This window comes from Hippichthys cyanospilos, chromosome 5 (genome assembly GCF_059441005.1).
Source record: "Hippichthys cyanospilos isolate Australia breed blue-spotted pipefish chromosome 5, RoL_Hcya_1.0, whole genome shotgun sequence".
Taxonomy (NCBI): Eukaryota; Metazoa; Chordata; class Actinopteri; order Syngnathiformes; family Syngnathidae; genus Hippichthys; species Hippichthys cyanospilos.
This window is the reverse complement of record NC_142373.1, coordinates 12,081,688-12,102,004: the sequence shown is the minus strand read 5'-3', so window position 1 is coordinate 12,102,004 and position 20,317 is coordinate 12,081,688. Positions and strand designations below refer to the sequence as shown.

General features: G+C 42.7%; 2 protein-coding genes across 2 annotated transcripts in view; both read right to left on the bottom strand.

Annotated features, from left to right (window-relative positions):
* Positions 1-425: 425 nt before the first annotated feature.
* Positions 426-10,462, bottom strand: tbc1d8 (TBC1 domain family member 8). The gene is made up of 21 exons (XM_088415873.1): positions 10,334-10,462; positions 9,919-10,232; positions 8,897-9,007; positions 8,708-8,826; positions 8,246-8,474; positions 7,116-7,356; positions 6,843-7,050; positions 6,586-6,783; positions 6,253-6,402; positions 5,964-6,114; positions 5,458-5,672; positions 4,460-4,577; positions 4,044-4,329; positions 3,728-3,866; positions 2,968-3,066; positions 2,823-2,891; positions 1,936-2,200; positions 1,730-1,795; positions 1,560-1,652; positions 1,365-1,486; positions 426-1,031 (listed from the first exon to the last, which is right to left on the bottom strand). Exons 2-21 carry the CDS (start codon positions 10,043-10,045, stop codon positions 675-677), a joined length of 3,363 nt encoding a protein of 1,120 aa, XP_088271999.1. The 5' UTR covers positions 10,046-10,232; positions 10,334-10,462; the 3' UTR covers positions 426-674.
* Positions 10,463-11,166: 704 nt separating this feature from the next.
* Positions 11,167-20,317, bottom strand: part of neb (nebulin) — a 65,617-nt gene continuing 56,466 nt past the window's right edge. The window contains exons 129-140 of the mRNA XM_088415526.1: positions 19,704-19,796; positions 19,120-19,212; positions 18,537-18,629; positions 17,511-17,603; positions 16,485-16,577; positions 14,545-14,637; positions 13,018-13,125; positions 12,753-12,939; positions 12,521-12,613; positions 12,076-12,234; positions 11,895-11,998; positions 11,167-11,819 (exon numbers count right to left, since the gene is read on the bottom strand). Coding sequence (XP_088271652.1) covers positions 11,646-11,819; positions 11,895-11,998; positions 12,076-12,234; positions 12,521-12,613; positions 12,753-12,939; positions 13,018-13,125; positions 14,545-14,637; positions 16,485-16,577; positions 17,511-17,603; positions 18,537-18,629; positions 19,120-19,212; positions 19,704-19,796 — 1,383 coding nt within the window. The 3' untranslated portion in view covers positions 11,167-11,645. The remainder of the gene's footprint in view (positions 11,820-11,894; positions 11,999-12,075; positions 12,235-12,520; positions 12,614-12,752; positions 12,940-13,017; positions 13,126-14,544; positions 14,638-16,484; positions 16,578-17,510; positions 17,604-18,536; positions 18,630-19,119; positions 19,213-19,703; positions 19,797-20,317) is intronic.

Sequence of the window (20,317 nt, the reverse complement as noted above, 5' to 3'; positions counted from 1 at the left end):
CCTTCTAAGAAATTAGAGGCTGAAACGAGCCTTCAAATCTCTTGTGAAATACATTTGAGCGGACAATAATAAACAAAGCACCGACTTCCGCTCTAGCCTAAACATATCCATATTAGGAACTGTAGCCACGAAAGGAATGCCAGGCCGGGTCTTCCGTTCCTAATAATAATAAGGACGTAATTACGTCATTGAACAGGTATATATATATATATATATATATATATATATATATATATATATATATATATATATATATATATATATATATATATGTATACTGTTATATAGATCACATATATAATGTATATATTATATATGGAAAACAAAAACAATTCCAATAGTGTTGTGTTGTGCTGTATTAAGAACTAACAAAAAAAACAAACAAAAGAAGGGATCCTTCAGCCAATACGCAAAATGGAGACACCTTGTTTGCGACACAAATTTTATTTAAAAAGACAAAATCCAGTGTTTTGCTTTCATGATAAAGTTTTTTGCACATTGTGGCTCGTGATTGAAAAAAAGTGAGAAGGTGCATGCAGGCCAGTCCATTAAACACTACCGTTAGAAAACACGCGTGTAGAAAAAGATCTCGCAATTGACTCACAGTGAAATTAGAAGGCGTATCCAGTTAGTTGTGCAGTCTACTATAGGACAGAGAGACATTATAGGTTGCCTTAGCGCTGGGCGTGCTGTAGGGCAAGCAGCGGCGCTCTCTGCTGGTACTGCTTTTCCTTAGCGGCAGAGATGCGGCTCGTCAGATCGCAGGTTTTCTCCAGGAAGTTGACCAGCATCTGCTCAGTCAGCACAGAAGCCAAGATCTGGGCCAGGCTGATAGTCCACTCGCCGTCGGGCGGTCTGGACGCTTCCCGATCCGGATTTCGGTCTCGGTCCGGTCCTGCCGGCCTGGTTGTGGCCTCGCCGATCTGCAGGACCAGGCTGGTGACCTTGGCGATGGCCTGGAAGAGCTCGTTCTCCTCTGGGTCGCCGTGGAACAGGCTGCAAAGCGTCTTACTAAACTGGATGAACTCATGCTGACCGGAGAAGACATAAAATTCAATGCAGGTTACAGTTATTCTGGCAGTAAACGAGTAGAGCGTTCTATTGTCATGGTTACAACATGTGCTTCAGTACAGTGTGATGGAAATGTGAAGCCTCACGAAGCACGTGTGATTCTTTTACACTCCTCTAGAGGGCGCGCTTGGTTTAAAAATAGAAACCTAGTGTAATGCCAACGCGTTAGATTTCCACTCCATGTTTAAATCGACAGTGCCATCAAGGGCAGCAAAAATATCTCAAAAGTGCTTCATCAGGCTTCATTTACCAGTCACTACTATACAATGGAACAAACAAATGTATGAGCATACCTGCTTCATGAGGGGGAGCGGCTGGACATCCTTCTCCTTGTCTTTGGCCACCACTAAATCCTGCAGCATCTGTTTCAGCTGCTCATGGTAGTCCTTCGCCTCTTCTTTACCATCAGGCTTTTCTGCAGCAGCCAAATCATAAACATCTCGTTAAGAGAGCGGAACATCAAATCCACGGATCAATCTTTGTCCCACCGGAGACTACGCCCACGCATAGAGGTCTGCCAGACGACGCCGAAGGGATCTTCATTGCTGAAGACGACGGGCGCTCCCTGCTGAGCGTCAGAGCTGCGGGAGCAGAAAGCCGTGGTGACGGCATCACAAAGACGGCGCCGAGTTTCAAAACGAGAGTGAGGATGACTCACCGGGATCTAGGTGAAGACGATAGAGGAGCTTCACCTTGTCGCTCAGCTCGCCGCAGTACAAAATGTCTGATACAACCACAAAGACAGACAAACGGAATATATATTTTTTTTACTACCATTGATTTTTTGTTATTTACTTGAGAAAGTGGTGTATTTTTTTAATTTTTGTATGATATTTTGCAGGTCGTCAGGCACAGTCCACCCACCAAGCCAAAGGGCAAAGTCCCTGAAGGAGAGCAGGTTGTGTCCGTTCGAGACCAAGAGGACAAAGGTGCGTTGGGCCAGGGCGTCGGCGTGGCGCTGGCAGCCGGCGGCCGGCCACGGGGCCAGCAGCCCGTACAGGCTCTTAAACTGCGGCAGGTCCAGGCGGTACTGGCGCTCCAAGTAGGAGATGCCGCGCCTCCACGCCGCTGCCTCCGCCGCCGCCACGGCGCTGATGTCGCCCCAATACAGGCTGATGAAATGTTCCGTCTGGAAAAAAAAAAACACATTTGTGACGAGCAATATTTATTTGATTACATTTTTAAAATTACTATAATGTAAACACATTTATTTAAATTAAATATTATATTTTTTTTTTCAAAATTTGCATTAGCAAAAACATTGAAAAATATTTTTTCTTTAGATTTTTTTTCCCGAGCAAACATTTTTTTTTACAAGCTTGTTTTTATTATCTGCAACAAACAAACAAGAAAAAAATGTGTTATAATTTGCAAAATAATAATGTAAATGTTTTATTGGTCGGGAGCCAATCACGTGTCTTGTAGGAGTGGCCGAGAGCTGTGCTTTATTCCTATCATGTTAAGTCAGCTACAAGCTTCACTCTAATTAGACTTCCGTTTGCGTTAATATAACCGCGGCTCTCCATGAGACTACAGCCTAAGGAATGGAAACGGAAGGGACAACACTACAGTTACTGTATAAAGTTTAATTATTTAAGATTTACGTAAATATGTTCAACGTCCGATGAGTGCCCATGGCAAGTGCATTCATAGTTAACTCATTCACAGCACGTCTTTCTGTAATATAGCTTTTTTTTTCCATGGAAAAAATAAAATTGATGATACATTCAGAGTGTGATCCAAGACTTTACCTTGAAGAGGTCATAAATGTCAGCCAGGTTTTCCGCAGAGATGGAAACGTCTGGCGTCACCAATCGTAACTACGAAAACACACAGCCATGTATTAGCATTGTCGTCAGCGTGGGCATCGTTACGAGAACTAGTAAAATGTCTCACTGCATTTTCTTTGGTCGTGTCTTCGTGTGCCTGCAGTACTTGGATTCTGTGTCGACAGCGAAGTCTCTCGATTTTCTTCACCGTCAAGTCTCCAAACCTCTGACCAGAAAAAAACATTCAAAGAAGTTAGCACTGTTAGCATGAAAAAGATGATTGGAACATGAAGCCTCATGCACTTTTGATGATTTTTTTTTCTTCTCTAGGTGGCACTCTTAGATTAAAAAAACTGGGGACATTTACTACAATTCCATTACTCTCGCTTTTACCTTTAAACTAAGCGCTCCATCTAAAAGACTAAAGTCATATCACAAGTGTTTCATGAGGCTTCATTTTCCCACCACTATAAGGAAGCTAACTAGCTTAATAACACTTTTAAGAAGGACTTACAGATTTTCAGAACGGAATCTAACAGATGCATAAAGACAACTGAATCATCTCTTTTAGACAGGCTTGGCTTACCGTTTAGCTGACACTTAGCATTGCTAGGTAGCACGACAAAATTTTTAAGAATGATTTTCAAGCCCTATAAAACAAATGCATAAAGCACCTTATAATAACCTGTTTATGTGAGCTGGGCTTACTATTTAGGAGACAGTTAGGATCGTTAGCTTGGATGTGGACTAGCAGAGACGTTAGCGGATGAACGTGAAGAGAGGATACATGAAGTTCGTTGTCTTACGTAAATTTGGAATGAACAAAAACGCACCTTTACTCTACCTAATAACTTCACTTATTTAGCTGCTAGCCACTAATGACTCACTTCATAGGCCTCAATGATGAGCTGTGTTATGTCAACTTTGCCCACGGTGGGAACTTCCGCCATGTTGTTGCTGCTGCCATTGGCGGGAGACTGAGAGAACACGCTAGATGACTGGTCACTCCCAACATGGTCCAGAAAACTGCAACAGATCAGTATGTGGCGTTAATGTGACCTGGTTTGATGCTAAGCTAACCACGCTAACACAAATACAAGTGGTCCGCCTGTCATTATTGTTTTTGTTGCAAGTTACTCCTGGGCTAATATTTTCAGACTTGTCATCATGGTCATCTGTGCAGTTTTACCCAAAAACAAGTACCTGGCGAGGACCATGAGCGCCTGTCCGTCATCCACGCGGGTGCAGAGGCCGGCGGCGTTGGCCTCCAGCACGGCCAAAGCCAGCTGGAAGATGGCCTTGATGCCGTGGAAGAAGAACCAGTCCACCACGCACACGGCGCTGTGGAAGGGCAGCACGCTGACGAAGATGGTCAAGAACCAGGAGAGAGACACCGACGACAATGTGGAAAGGTCCGGAAAATGATCGGCCAGATCGGGAAGACGCTCGCCGATCAGTTGCTCGAACACTGACTGGTCAACCTGGGCACCTGTGCAGTAGAAATGTCATCCAGGAATACAGTCACTTCCCTATGGTAATGCTATTGCTAATATTTGCAAGTTAGCTTTGGAGTCATTTCAGCAAATGCTTCTGCAAGTGCTAACAACAACGCGGCTTACCGATCACCCGCCTGTTGAAGTAGTCAGGAAGCATCCGCTCACAGATGGCAACCAGCAGCCAGAACGCCGCTTCTTCTTTGGCGTACAGCAGCAGCACGGATGCCAGGATGTTCATCGACTAGCATCAGAAAGCTACGTGTTAGCACAGAAACGGCTGACGTTTTAGCATTCGGCGCAATTGTCAACAGAGATATGTGGCTCCGGGTTAAGGTATGAAATCTTCATCAATCTGGCGCATTTCTCATTCTTGTGCTGTAATTTTAGTGTACTGTTATGTTAGCATACTAAATGTTAGCACGCCAATGATAACGTTTTAGCAATTCCGCCTTAAGTTAGTATGTGACTACAAGACAAAATGTGAAATTTTAAACCATCGACCACAGGTTGTCATCTTGCTATATGTTTGCATACCACAGGTAGCATGTTAGCATGCCAACTGATAGCATTTTAGCAATTATCCTTCGAACCAGTATGTGAGTACGAGGCAAGAAGTAACATTTTCAATCATCTCCTTCAGGTCGTTTGTTATCTTGCATACCAAATGTTAGCATCTTTTGGCATGCCAATTGATAGCATTTTTTGCAATTTCCCCTTGAACAATATCTGACTACAGGGCAAGATGTAAAAACTTGCTTCAGGTGTTCGCTTGCTATCTTAGCATACCACATGTTAGCATAGGTTACCGTGCCAACAGATATTTTAGCCATTATCCTTTGAGATAGTATGCCACGACAATGCAAAATGTTACATTTTCACCCATGTTAGGTCGTTATTTTGCTATCTGTTAGCTTACCAACTGTTCGTACGCATAAGCATAAAAATCTTTTGTATGTTAGCACTGATCACATTTTTACAAATACAACATACCGGCGTTGCTACCTCAAGTTAGCATGCCAACTGTTAACATGTAGCACTTGATTCTCATTCAATCCTCATTGTGTGACATATTGTTAAACGTTAGGATGTTAGCATCCGGGAAATAATGACGGGAGTCGTACCTGACAATATCCGATCTTGGGGTTGCGGTGGGCATAGGCGGTGAGCACACGGCGGAGCGCGGCGATGCCGGTGGGGTTCTGGAAAGCCGGATGGTCCGGCAGGGAACGGTGGAGATCCCGCTCGATCTCGTCGGTGGTCAGGCTGCTCTGCCCCATGGACGTTTGCACCAGTCCAGCGTAGTAGCCCGGGTGGGAGTCCAGATCAGACGACGCGTCTGCGACATGAAAATATGCGTTGGTATGTTAGCATTCAAAAGAATAGGTTACAGCAGGACCTCACCGATCTAACCTGCCCAACTTTTGTATCCAGGTTGCTATCTTGCCATGTGTCAGTTTGTTTTCAATTATTAGCATTTCATCCATCTTGTTTTAAAACGGCACGGCAAGGTGTGAAATCCTCCTACCTAGTTTGCACTCTTGCTATGTGTTAGCGTAGCGACTGTTAGCATCTAATGAAATAGTTGTTAGCCATTCTAAGTTGAAGCTGGGTCGCTGGTCCTTCTCACCCGAGAGGGTCATCCACAGCTCGCCCCGTAGTGACTCGGGTATTCCCATAGCAATCAGTCGCTGGACCTTGTCGGTGCGAAACATGTGGACTCCGCGGCCAAACTCGGCAAAGTAATCCTCCCACATCTTCTCTTTCAGCGCCTCCGTATTCTTAAGAAGCCAACAATATTGTATCATATTCCTTCACATCAAGTGCATCAGGATACAGGAATGCGCCATGGACAACATCATGCAAACAACGTAAATAATGTCGATATTTGGCAGTAGTGAATCGCTACCAATGCTGACCTTGTTGTTGTTATTTTCCGGGGCGTTGTGATGAAAGGCCGTAATGAGAGCTTCACTGTTGACGGTGTTGCGGAGCACCTGCTCCTCAATCTCCTCTTCGTCCGAGCACGCCGTGTCGTAGTAGAAGGTGTAGTAGGGATTGGGGCAGCTCTGATGCAGGGATTAAAAAAAAAAAATCTATCTAAATAAGTTCACTATCCCCTTTAAATGATTTCAAAATAAAACTTTTGTATATATTTCATTTTAGTCTGGGTAAAGTCCTTTCTGTTTAATACTGTTTGCGCCGGATGCGCTCCGTAAATGGGGGTGCGTCGCTGAGACGATTGCACCAACCGCGGTCCTCTTGGCGTGCCGGCTGGTGCGAAAGGCCGACTGTTTGAGGTGCAGCGCGCGCAGACGGCAGTCCAGGCTCTCCAGCAGGTCGTCGCGCTCCTGCAGCTCGATCAACTGGAAGGCCTTCTTGGAGCGCACGCTCACGATCAGCGGGTTGGGAAGCGCGCACGTGCTCTCCGCCTTCTCCACCGACACCACCTGGGAGCACGTCAGCGTGTTTAGCGTTTGAGCCAACGGCGGTCAGATCAAAAGGTCACCTCGGAGAGCGGGATGAGAAGCGCGCATTGCCCCTCCTCTCGGCTGGAGAAGGCCAAGTAGTTGTCGGTGGTGTAGAGCGTGCCGGCCGTGTGGCAGCGGGCGTGCGGCGTCCACATGGAGCACGACGCCGCCTCGTGGAGCCTCTCGCCGCGAGGGAGGCGGAAAAGAGCCAGGACGTACTCTCGCAAAGCCTGCTCCTCCAGGACCCTGAATGGAACGTCGCGTTTGGTAGACATGGAATACTCGGGCAACCCTAAATGCCCAAATCTGACCTCTTGGTGATGCGAGCCGGCTGCTGCAGCACTCGATCCAGCTCAAGGCCTTCGCTGTCCAGCAGCCGGCGCAGGGCGACGTCGGCCAACTGGCCCACCACCCCGAAAGCCTCGTCCAGGTTGAGGAACATGGAAAAGTCCCGCTGTCGCCGCCTGGTGCTCACCCGGATGGCCTCGGTCATGAAACCGCCGGAGACCCGCTCCAGCCGGATCACCTCGGCCCAGGGAATCACAAACTTGACTAAAAAAAAAAGAGGACGGCAATTTTAATACAGAAGAGCAATGCATTCGCTTTTAAAATGTTTTAACTAACCAATAGTTCCAAAATATATTAAAAAAAAAAAATCTGAACATACAGAATATACAGCAATTATTTATTAGTTTATACTTTAATATTATTTTTATTTAAATTTAATATTTAATAAATTAATATTGAATGAAAAAAATTGGAAAATAGGTACAACTGTTTACTATTCATCACTAGTTTAAGGATTATTTATAAATAAATCAGCTCTTTCTTCTTACAAAGGGTCAAATGTGTTTCAGTAAAACAACTCTTGATTTTATAACAATTAATCAACCAATTATTTTGTAAATTAAAAATGGTTAAAAGTGGTTATAAAATGCTGCGTTTTAAAATATCTTTCATGATTATGATCAATGTTACAATTCATGCAAATACATATTTTTTTTAGTTATAAAATAAATAAAAACGGTTTATAAATTTGATTTGTTTAATTTGATCAAATTAAATATTATATTTACAATTCATGTACATTCTTATAAACTGGATATGCGAACTTAAAAATCACTCATAATTTACAATTCATGTAACTAAAGTTGATCAAGCAATACTTCAAAAAGTAAATGTATTAAAATCTAATGAGTAAAATTGTAAAATAAAAAATCTTCACCAACTGAAATAAATCAACTTCATTCTTTGAAAAAAAAAAATTAAAAATGTCTTTCAAAAATGAATTCACATCTTATTTAAATTTTCCAACCGTTTAATTAAAAAGAGGAAATAAAAGTAGATCTTTCTTTTATTTACTAAATGCAATAAATCAATCAGGCATATATTTTTCAAAAATAATCAAAATGGTTAACAAAAAAAAAGCAGCGAGCAGCACCTTCCTTTCCCAACAGGAAGGAGTAGAAGGCCAAGTGGTTGATGCTGAGGTAGAGGAAGCCCTGGCGCGGCACCCGCCCCTTCCACGTGCAGCACGAGTAGAAGGTGACCAGCTTCTCCGAGGTGGGCAGCCCGAAGTGGCGCTCGAACTTCAGCAGGGCCTCGCGGAACCCCTCCGGGTCGTCCTCCTGGGCGGCCTGACGCCCGCGGGACTCCTCTGCGATCAGGCCCTGGCACGCACGCGCCAACCGACGCCGTTACATGTTGTACTTGGTGTAAGACGCGCGGAGGACAGCGTTACTCAAACGGGGCTACTTGTACCCCCGGGAGCATGTAAAAAGTGTTTCCGCGGGGAGCAGCAAATCTAATTGAATGCTCTGACAGGAACGGATCCATTTTCTTTTCGAATTAAGGGAAAATTAACTAGAACATCAAGAAACTTTGCCGTATTATGATCTCCCACCTTAACTTTTCCTCGGACGAAGCTGGCTGCGTCCTCTTTGTTTTCAAAGACGGACAGCGAGTGCAGCAGGTGGTGCGCGAGCCAATCCCAGTGCTTGTTCACTTCCTCTATGGCGGCTCCTGGACGAACGGCAACAAACAATGTCAAACCTGAAATCCAAAGATATGATAAAGGCTTGCGTGGACGTACCGCTCGCGATGAGCCAACTAATCTGTGAGCCCGGAATCTGGAGGAGGATTCGGAAGGGAGTCACCCTGGCACTGGAGTCCAGCACTGTGTCCAGCGCCCCCACCAGGAGGCCTGCAGCCACACACCAAGATTACTTTTATTTTTTTTACATTCTTGTTGTGGCTAACTTCTTGATCTTCACACTTGACTTCATTTTTTAATTAGGTACACTTTTTTTCCACCCTTGCCATTTATCGTGTTTTTTTTTTTTTCCTAATGTCAAAGTTGGGCCGTTTGAAGGTGTGACTGCGTATCTTAGCAACGCACACAAAGGCCTCTGAGGAAAGGGGAACATTCCAGAATGTTTGGCCACCCATCAAGTGGGAAAGTAAATAAAAAGAAGACTTCTCGATTTGTGTCTGTGAGTGAGCTCTTCCGTCAAATTTTTGCCCTGCTGAGTCCTATCCTCTTCATTTATGTCCACTGTTGCGTCCATTTTGTCTCAGCAAGACAGTAAAATCAATTGCAACACATCACGACCAAGGCGTCCTATAGTGAGGACACTAGGACTCAGTAGGGTAGCTCCAATAAGACAAAAGATACAGGCCAAAAATATAATGACGATATAACGATAAATGGAACTCCACACCCACATCTTTCTCTGTCAATGACTTGACAGGTAGGCTGAGTGAAGATCCAAAAAAACCCCAAAAAACAGTAGTGAGTACTACTACTACAGTACTGATCAGTACTGAAGTCATTCTTGTATAGGTTGGGAAAAATAATGAAAATGTTAACATTCAAACGTGACAAAACAAAAAACTAAACAAAAAAAAACAAGAAAAGCAAGAAAGAAAAACAAGAAAAAACAAAAAAGCAAGTTAAAAATGAATTAAAAGTCAACTTCTGATTTGTTTTGGACATTTTTCAAGAGCAGGATTTTTGTTTCGACGAGCGCGTCGACAAATGCACCAGTTCCACACGGGGACTCACTAACGCCCTCCACGCCCAACCAGGTGGTTCGTATCCCGGGTTGTACCGACCGCTGATCTTGCCGGCGGGCTCCCCGCGGCCTCTCCTCCTCTGCAGCAGGAAGAAGTCGTTGCTCCGCTCGGTGACCCACAGCTTGAGCGCGTTCTTCAGCGCCACTTCCTCCGGGTTCAGCCACATTTCTCAGCAGGGTGGGACCACCACCGCAAGGGGGTGGACTGGCCTTTCCGAGTCCACCCCGCCGGTCTACAGCGGCGAGTCGGCTGACTTCATTGTTTACCACGCGAGGTTCGAACTTCCAACATTGCTTGACGTCGCTCAACTCTCAGACTCAACAGCTGGACACGCCGATCCAAGATCGTCTCTTCTGCTCTCGGGAAAGACGTGTCACTCTGTTTTTCTCGTTTAGTAAAACGCACTGATCTGTATTAATTCATTCAAAATTCAAAATTGCACCGGCATACTTACGCTTGTATATTTTTACTCAAAATTAATGTCAGTGGTTGATTCTTGACGACAGCAATTTCTAAAAAGGAGATGAGTGTGAGCGGTTTTACGCGTACTTTTCCTGCTCTCCAATAGACGCGCTTCCTTTTTTCCACCACTCTCACTTCCGCAAAGGGAAATTTACTCTCATCTGATTGGAGTTTTGCACGTCACATGCTCAAGCCATCGGCGGCCATCTTATGTTGCCACACTCGCTCAATTTACATGGATCAATTTATACGATTTTTTTAATCTAGCAAAATTGACACAATATTTTAGGTACTGTTGTAACAGTAAGCTTAAGAGAAACTCTAAATGTAATACGAACAATGACAGGAATCCACATTTACAGAAAAAAATGCTGAGAAATTTTAACCTACCTTCTATGTGTTTTTTGTTTGTGTGTGGAGGGCTTTAAGCAAATATTCTTGTAAATATAACCATTCCTCCCACAATATTCAATTTTTACGTTTTAATTTTTACAAACTATGATTTTCTTTCTAGAAATACGTTTTCGTATGACTTTCATCAATAATCAAACTGTGTTATAGTAATCGTGACTTTTTATTCAAAGAAAAGAAACATTTTTTCTTGTAAAAAGATATAATTGCTGAAAAATACAACTTAAAAAAAATATATTATAACTTTTTTGTTCTGAAATGAAACCCAGCTTTTTACTTGCATAACATTTAATCGAGGAAAACATTACTTTATTCTTGAAAAAAAATCGGATTTTTTCTCAGCATACAACTTTTTATCTAGTTTGTTTTCCTTTTTTTTTCTCAACTCAAAAGAAAACACAAGACAAAGCAAAGTACTGCAGGAACTTGGCTTTATTAGCTACTGGCGAAGGGTTACACTTTGCCATCAAAAACCAAAACACACACTGGACTAGTACTTGTACTCGTAGTGTTCTACTAGTACTTCTAGTGTACTAGTTAGTGGGCTAGTTAGTGGTCAGGGTTCAGTTAAAGGAGGGAAACACTGGAGATTTTCTCTTGCAACTCAAGACCGCTTTGATCGTGGAGAGTGGAAATCGGTTAAATACGTGACATCATTAAACAAATTGTAGTCTTAGCCGATTGTTTCGCTCATTCCATACAACACTGACAATATATATATTATATTTTTTTGTTTTTGATTTATACACAGTAATGGGTCAGGCTGTATGGGAGAGTAAAACAAGGTCATCTCGAAAAGAGTCCGATCAGATTTTGGGGTTGGCGGGAGACACGCGAAGACAAAACAGAAGACAAACATTTAGCACACATTTTTCCTTGGCGCTTTTCGTAATTTAAACGGCCTCCACGTAGTTGGCGGGCAGCATGCCGGTCTTGCCGGTGCGCTGCACGGTTCCGTACATCCAGCCCTCGTCGATGGACTGCACGTTGACGATGACGTCGCCGTCCTTGAAGGAAACCTCGTCGCTGTCGGCCGCCAGGTAGTCATACATGGCGCGCACCGTTTTCTGAAATGGCGTGAAAGCGTTATGACCGTATTTGGGTTTTTATAGTGGGTAAAAACAAACGTGCGTGTGTGGTACCCCGGTGGTAGATGGGTGCGAGGGGATGGAGGAGACGGTGGTCTGCTGGGTGACCACGGAGGAGGACCTCTGCTGCAGCTCCACGGTCTTAGCATGCTGGTAACCTGCAAGAGGCGGCACAGGAAGTCCCGGTTACGAGTCACCGCTCAAACGGGGCTGTCGTCATTCATTCGATTTTCACCCATAGAAGAGGTGACAAATCCGGAGGTGGTGACGAATCCGTTGCTGTAGAGGGACAAGTGGTGGTCGGGGTCCTGGGAGATCTCGGACTTCTCGTCCGCCATGCCGCTCAGGGCGCTGGTGGAGCGGGAGTGCTCCTTGCTGCGACGATGGGCTTGGACTAAAGTGAAAAAGTTGATTTAGAAAATCCCGAAGGCTCTCTGGAGCGGCAATCCTCACGCTAATTATTTCAAGGTAAGTCTTGCGGTACTATTAAAGGCCTGGATGGAGATTACTAAGGACTTTGCTTTACTAGCACATCTGATTCTGAGAGGTGGTACAAGGATCATAGATATCTTATTTGGTTTATACTGGAGCCACTTAAAACAAATTATCTGCACATCTTGGAGATGTTCGCCCGTTGGAGTTAAGATCTCACGGATCTGTCTCCCGCGTCCAAAACGTACCCGACATCAGATGCAGACTCCTGGACTGGATGTTGTCCTCGGCCGGATCGTAGTCAAACACCGAACCGGGATTGGTACGCCACACTCGTAGATCTAAAGGGGGCATAACATGAGCTAATCGGGGATCGAGTCCATTTCATTACACTTTTCAAGGCCGAAATTCAACAAAGAAACGGTGAGCGTGATTTCAACTCCTAATTCATTATTGCAGTGTATCCGCCAGATGTTTTACCGGTGATGGTCTCCTGATCGTGTTCCACGGCACGCCTCCTTTCCATCTCCACCACGCGCCTCTGGATGCCACGGTAGCTGATGTCGCTAAAGTCCTGGGTGTTCTTTTTCACCCGTTCTGTTATCAGGTCAGTGGTGGTGGGGGTGAAGCTGCCTTTGGTCTTCTCGAAGTCCTCGTGGTAGCGCACCTAAAGCGCAGGTAGGCTTTGCCTAATGCGACTCTAGCGATCCCATTTCTGCAACGCCGAGAAACCGCCGCGCCTTACCCCGGATATGATCCGCTGGGAATCCCTGACGCGTCTCATCTCCGGAGTGTCCAGAACGAAGGCGGCCTTGCCCTGGACCTGCTTGCGGAAGCTGTCGGAATATAGCACCTGGCGGCGAGAGCAAGGAAACCCGCTGTGGGAATTTTCAAAGCCATTTTCAACAAGGCCAAATTAGCACCTTTGATGGCAACGAGACACGCTGGGATACAAGATGAAGGAATTAGCGGATTTGAGAGGCCGTTACACATCGCAAAATGTTCAGCCGCAGGATGAAATGAGGAGACAAGACGACGTGGTGCTGGATGACAAGAGGTTAGTTCAGTGGAAGCGCGCAGAAATGACCCAGGTGTGAATTTTCAGACAAATACGGGAGTTAGGAGGGGGATTCATGCCGAGATTCAGTGGGAATGATTTGGCAAAATCTGTTGGTTGAGGATCGTTTCCCAGAGCGGCCTTTGAGACTTCATAATGGCGCTAGGATGCTAACAGGTGAAAACGCAAATGAAGTTTTTAGAAATGATATTCAATCGAATCGAGGAATTTAGCAAGTGATGGATCATCTGAGAGATTTTATTTGATAGCTATTCAATAGTTTCATCTTCATTTAGAGCATATTTGCAGTCTTTCTTTCAGAAGTTACACTGCCACCCAATGGCCTGGCATGGACATTACAGTCTTTTCAGACATTTTTAGAGGTTTATGTACGCTCCCAATATTTTGACATCACTATTGTTTCAGAACTGTTGTAAACGTAACAGACTAAAAGTCAAGGTCGATTACATAGATTACAGGTTAGCATAAAAAAACAATTACTACTTTCTATGTCATGCTTTTTGACTTAACTTTCTTTACTCTTTTTTTCATTACCGTACATACTGTATATGACAAAAGACTACAAAGTAAATTTCACAGAATACGTTTGACTCGAAAGAGACTAAATTTGGTCTTAGTCTGGACAGTAGTATTTAAAAGTAAAATACACACTAAAACCTTAACTCATTCAATAATAAAAAAAAAACTTAAATCAGTTAAAATCTTAACGCATTCAATAAAGACAAATTTTTAGCCAAACATTTGAAAAAAAAAATAATATGTACAAGTACTTGGGATTGAGGGTCTGAATTGGGAAAATAAACAAAAAAAAAGTCTTTTGGATGGAATGAGTTCATGAATTGTAAATTTTACTCTGTACTGGGAGCAAATATTTTTTTCAAGAGTAATTTGTACTCACAAATTTACTGTGTATCTTTAATTGAGTTAGGTAATAAACTATCACCTTATCTGCCCTTTGCTTTGCATCATTCCGAGAAGTTTATCACTCTCAGTTTTTGTCAAATGCAGTAGTTATTTATACTTATAAAACTTCACAAATAAGTGTCGATTCACTGAAATCTGCACACTGGATCTGGACTAGATTAGGACATCATGTTTGTTAGTCAAAGGGGTTAAAGTTGTGTAAACAAGGAAGGACAAGAAGAAGAAGAAGAAGGGGAAAAAATGGAGTTCTTGCTGTGCTTCTCAAAGTACCGAGCTAATGTTCTCTTGGTTCCGTTTGACCCGCTCCATCTCTGGAGTGAACACCACAGGCGTTCCCTTGGCTGAGCTGTCCTTATACAAGACCTGAAATGGGGCAGAAGGGGGCGCTGGTCAGTCATTTGCGTACCGGAAACGAACACATCACCATGACAGAGCAATAGGACCGCTTTCAACAGAGACACTTCCAAGGAATTGAGGAGGCTCAACAAAAGCAGAAATCTTCAGAAACTGGAGGCCTTGGCAAATGAAGGCCATATTCCACCTCCCGAGCATTTAGCCAATTTCATCTGAGCTACTTTTTATTTGTATTCTTTTTGGTTAAGAGGGTCCAAAACTGGCGAGTACTACGGTAATTAAGTCCTACAAAATACTTTTGGTAATTAGATACTAAAGCAATTGATTACCTTAGGGAATAAACTATAAAATAATGGATTACTTTAGATAAATAAGTACTGTGGTTAATCAACTCTCTTAGGTTATTAGGTACCAAAGTCATCAATTAATGTAGGTAATTGAATACTAAAATACTCCACTTATAGCAGTTAAGATAATCGATTTGTTTAAATAGATTATGAATCAAATAATTGAGACAGTTAAGGACTAAGGTGTTTAATTAATTTACATAATAGAGGACTAAAGTCAATTTAATTTGGTTTTACAGATTAAAGTAAATTATTTTGGGCAACAAACTATTAACATAATCAATTTATTTAGGTTAAATAATTACTAAGGTAATAAACTACTTTAAGTATTTAAGTACGAGAGTAATTAATTTAGGTAATTGAGTACTCAAGTAGTCCATTTATTTTGGTACTTAAGTCCTTGAGTAATAAAGCTTTAAAGTAATCAATAAATTCATGTATTTCAGAACTAAGTTACTCTATTACTTTAGTTAAAGTATTAACCTAATCACTTCATTTAGGTTAAACAAGTACCAAGGTAATCAATACTTTATGTATTTGAGTACAAATATAATAATTTCATTTAGGTAATGCAGTACTAAGGTACTTTTACTTTAGTTAAAGTATTAACATAATCATTTAATTTAGGTTAAATAACTACTAGGGTAATAGAATACATTAGGTAATTGAGCACTACAGTAGTCGTTTAATTTAGGTAATTAAGTACAAAGGTAATCTCAATTACTTTAGGTAAGTAATCCTTTAAGAAATTAATTGATTTAGGAAATAAAGAAGGTAATAAATTAAGGTAACAAATAAGGTCACAAAGTACTTAAGTAATTGTTCACTTTAGATCAGGTACTTTATTAGATACTTTAGGGTAAAATGACTATAACCAATTAATTTGGTACTTAATTACATAATCTACCATCTAAGTACTTAATGATATGATTTAGAGCCAGCTATTTTTCGACGATACTTTTTAGCCAAACTCTTGAAATAATTTGAGAAAATACAAAGTAGTACCTGGAATTCAATGTCTGAACTATTCAATAAACTTAAAAAATGTCTTTGGCACTAAATGAGTTCATATTCCACTTTCTCTCTCCAATTCACTGCCATTGAAGACTTTTGACATCAAATATCTATTTTTACTGGGCCGGCAGTGAATGACTTAGCAATAGTCCTGTACAACTGCTTTCTATCTAATATTATTTCTTCATTTCTTTTTTTCCCCCATTTAGCAATGTCATTTCTTATCTAAAATTCAAACGCGGGCCTTTGCCTCCCCCCTGTGACAAAATCATCCACGGTGATGTTTCAAAAACACCAGTCAGATATTAGCAAGGTCAATGATGATGAGTTAGCGGGCGGGGGTGGGGGGCAGTTTAAGAGATGGAAGTTTAAGATTAGGGTTGAAGAGGTGAGGATGATCTGCGCCTCGGATGAAGCAAGAGGGTTATGAAGCGAATGTTCGCTATTGTCCGCTGGTGTTAGGAGCACACACGCTTTTGAGTGGCGCTGCACTACCGAGCTGATGTGCCTCTGGGTCTGTTTGACCCGCTTCACTTCCGGCAGGTCCGGAATGGCTGTGCCGCGTTCCAGGGAGTCCCTGTATTTGATCTACCCCGAGAAGGTACAAAGCAGGTGTCAGTCAAGAGACAAAAATAATAATAATAATAATAATAATAATACAACACACCACAGCACAAAAAAAAAAAAAAAAAAAGTTTTAAATGACCCCCCCACCCAAAAAGAAGTCACTAGTTTCACAGATTTAAAAACAAAATTTTGAGACCACAAAGGAAAACATCTCAAGGACCCATAGGTGAGATTAGACAGGAAGTCGGCCATTTTGGCTTGAAGCAGTGAATTTTCAGGACTTGTTCTTTGATGACAAACAAAAGTTTGAAAAAGATTAGATTTCACAAAAAAAAAAAAAAAGGATCGTGACATTTACAGTTGATGTCAACGATCCACGTCGGAAACTAAACACGCCGTTTTGAAAACAAACAAAAACAGAAAAACATCAACAATCAACGCAAAACTGTTGGGGACACGTCCACACACGAAAAAGCCTTCAAGACCCATGGTCAAAATTGAGCAAGAAGTTAGCAGCCATTTTGAGCGAATTTCAAGGCGGATACTTTGTTAGAAAGTTAGAAAAAAAAAAAAAGGCCCTAACAACATTTTGCCAAAATTAGGACGACATAAAAGGACGGACGAAAAAGTCTCCAATACCCGTGCCCGAAATTGGACAATTTTGTCTTCAATTTGGGGCTAATTCCATGGCTTTACTAAAAGCTAGAAAAAGACGCTTCTGCATCTGATACACCCCAAGAAAACCAAAACAAAAAACAGCAAAGCACAGCACGTTAAAAATACGACACACATTTTTTTACACATCCTGGGGAATGAAGAAGCGTGTTAGCCCACTGGGGTTATAAGGTCAGGTGACACTTTGGATCAGACTGGAGAGAGAGTTGTTACGGTGGTTTTTAAAGGGAATGAAATGAGCCGGAGGAGAGGTTGGGGGGATCACTCTTTTGGCGATACCGTGCTAATATTTTGCTGATTGCGTTTAACGCGTTCCATCTCTGGCGTCTCCGACACAGATGTGCCTCGTCCAACGTCTTCTTTGTATTGCAGCTTTGGAACGAGACAAACAAGTCAAACACGTTGGTGGCACTCAAAGTAGTCGAGAAGGGCGATCCCCGACCGACACTGGATTTTGGGGGTATGAACCTGGCCTGGTCATCTATCGTTCTGTTATAGCGCTACGCTTTTTATTAGCAGGATTCAAATACGCGAAAGGAGCTCGCAAGTCGAATGGAACAGGATGGACAAAAAATGACGAGAAATTATACAGAAATTGAATACGACGTTGAAATTGGGATGCGGCTGAACAGGAAGTCAGCCTTTTTGATTCGAGGCGGATACCGTATTTTCTGCATCATATGACGCACCGTATAATTCACTGCAGTTTGTAATATTCTCTGATTGGTCGATAGCTGCTTGCGTATGTACCGTGTGCATTTCTTTCCTCACGTCTCAGTGTCGGCATGAAACGGTACGAGAGTCAGTCAAGCTGGCAATTTTTGAGAAAATTAAGAGCTTATATTTGCGCCTTACAGTACAGAAAGTACGGTATCTTGAGTGGTATCCGAGATTTCAGATCCATACACAAGTTTCACTGATCAACACGTTAATTGGGTGGATGAATATAAACTATAGTTTCAGGAAGTTGGACATATTCAAAGTCGGTCAATAGTATAGACCCGCATTTTACATCCAAGTGTAACTACGATGACCAGCCTGTTTTATCAACGGTATCGGTCGGGATCGTAGCGAAAGGCTTCAAGCAGGTGGATTATTTGAGGTAAGGATGGAAGGGATTCTAATTTGGAAGTCAGTTCCAAACAACAGCAAAGAACGATCAAGAGGAACCATGATAACAGGAGAATCTTAGTTGAGATGGAGGATCCAAGTCGGGAAAGGCATTTGGGAAAGGTCAGATGATTGTAGGGAGAGGTGCGGGTCAGGAGGTAAGAGGAGGGGGACATAAGGAGATCTTTCCTCTACCGAGCTGATATTCTTCTGCGTTTCTCGGACCCGCTTCACCTCGGGGAGGTCCGATATGGCCGTGGCTTGACACAGAGAATCCTTGTACTGTATCTGCCCGTTGCAAAATGTTACACAGGTACAAAGTCAAAGACGCACCTCACGAATATGTCCATCCATTCGCACACGATGTTAGTGTCCAGGTCACTACAGGCATGGATAATTTGATTAGTTCATGTTTAGATCTGGAGGATCTGGAAAACATGACTTAAATTAATCATTTATGTGTCGCGATCTCGCTAAATCTGGTCCGAGTGCCAATCGCATCGTTTCCGAAAACAATCAGGAAGGAAAATCTCTGGGAGGCTATCGCTAATGATAACGTGACTCATTTTTGGATTACACTAGCTAAAACCAGATAAACCGTTGATACCGTCGAAGAAATATTAAAAGGATTATCATTTGGAGGAAAGTCAGTGCCAAACAAAGTCAAACAACGGTCAAGAGGAGGGAGAGATTACGCAAGAATTTTAGTTAGGGTGGAAGATGGGAAGTTTTGGACTTCTGAGTTGGGGAGGTGAGAGGATTGTAAAAGGTGATCTACCGAGCTGATATTCTTCTGGGTTTCTCGCACCCGCTTCACCTCAGGAAGATCTGGTATGGCCGTACCTTGTCTCAGAGAATCCTTGTACTGTATCTGCCCGTTGCAAAAATGTCACACAGGGACAAAGTCAAAGACGCACCTCACGAATATGTCCATCCATTCGCACACGATGTTAGTGTCCAGGTCACTACAGGCATGGATAATTTGATTAGTTCATGTTTAGATCTGGAGGATCTGGAAAACATGACTTAAATTAATCATTTATGTGTCGCGATCTCGCTAAATCTGGTCCGAGTGCCAATCGCATCGTTTCCGAAAACAATCAGGAAGGAAAATCTCTGGGAGGCTATCGCTAATGATAACGTGACTCATTTTTGGATTACACTAGCTAAAACCAGATAAACCGTTGATACCGTCGAAGAAATATTAAAAGGATTATCATTTGGAGGAAAGTCAGTGCCAAACAAAGTCAAACAACGGTCAAGAGGAGGGAGAGATTACGCAAGAATTTTAGTTAGGGTGGAAGATGGGAAGTTTTGGACTTCTGAGTTGGGGAGGTGAGAGGATTGTAAAAGGTGATCTACCGAGCTGATATTCTTCTGGGTTTCTCGCACCCGCTTCACCTCAGGAAGATCTGGTATGGCCGTACCTTGTCTCAGAGAATCCTTGTACTGTATCTGCCCGTTGCAAAAATGTCACACAGGGACAAAGTCAAAGACAACCCTCACAAAAACCGCCGTCCATTCACTCGGAACATTCATGCCCATTTCACCACAGGCAGCTGGTTTTGGGGTTGATTATTCCAGGTGTGATCGGATTGGATTAATCATTAAATTGTGAGGGGTGTAAATAATCCAGGTTATTGAGATTATTAATTTGTGTGAACCAGTTTCCCAAACGGATGTCCTTTCCCAAACTTTTAACCGGGATTCATTAGACACCTTTTCTGGATATGTTCATGCGCTCGTCTACTATCTGCTCACTGATCTGACCCAACAACTGGTTTCCACAAGTCTATGGAACTATTTGGGGAGAATTCCAAGAACCAATGGATAAAAACGGTTAATGGGAAAAAAGCCAAGTTTAGGAAAAGCCAAGTTTAAGAGGTACTGGATTAAAATGAAAGTCAAGGGGATAGTAGCGTTGTATATTTTGAGGGAAAGATGGAGTGATGGCTCAATGAAGAACTGGAAGTGGA

Excerpts from the sequence above, each read along its gene's own strand:
- tbc1d8 (XM_088415873.1), bottom strand. The coding sequence starts at position 10,045 with ATGTGGCTGAACCCGGAGGAAGTGGCGCTGAAGAACGCGCTCAAGCTG. Across the intron at positions 9,008-9,918 it reads GCCCGCCGGCAAGATCAGCG|GCCTCCTGGTGGGGGCGCTG; the intron begins GTCGGTACAACC and ends GTGTGGCTGCAG. Across the intron at positions 1,653-1,729 it reads TCGTCTTCACCTAGATCCCG|CTCTGACGCTCAGCAGGGAG; the intron begins GTGAGTCATCCT and ends CTGCTCCCGCAG.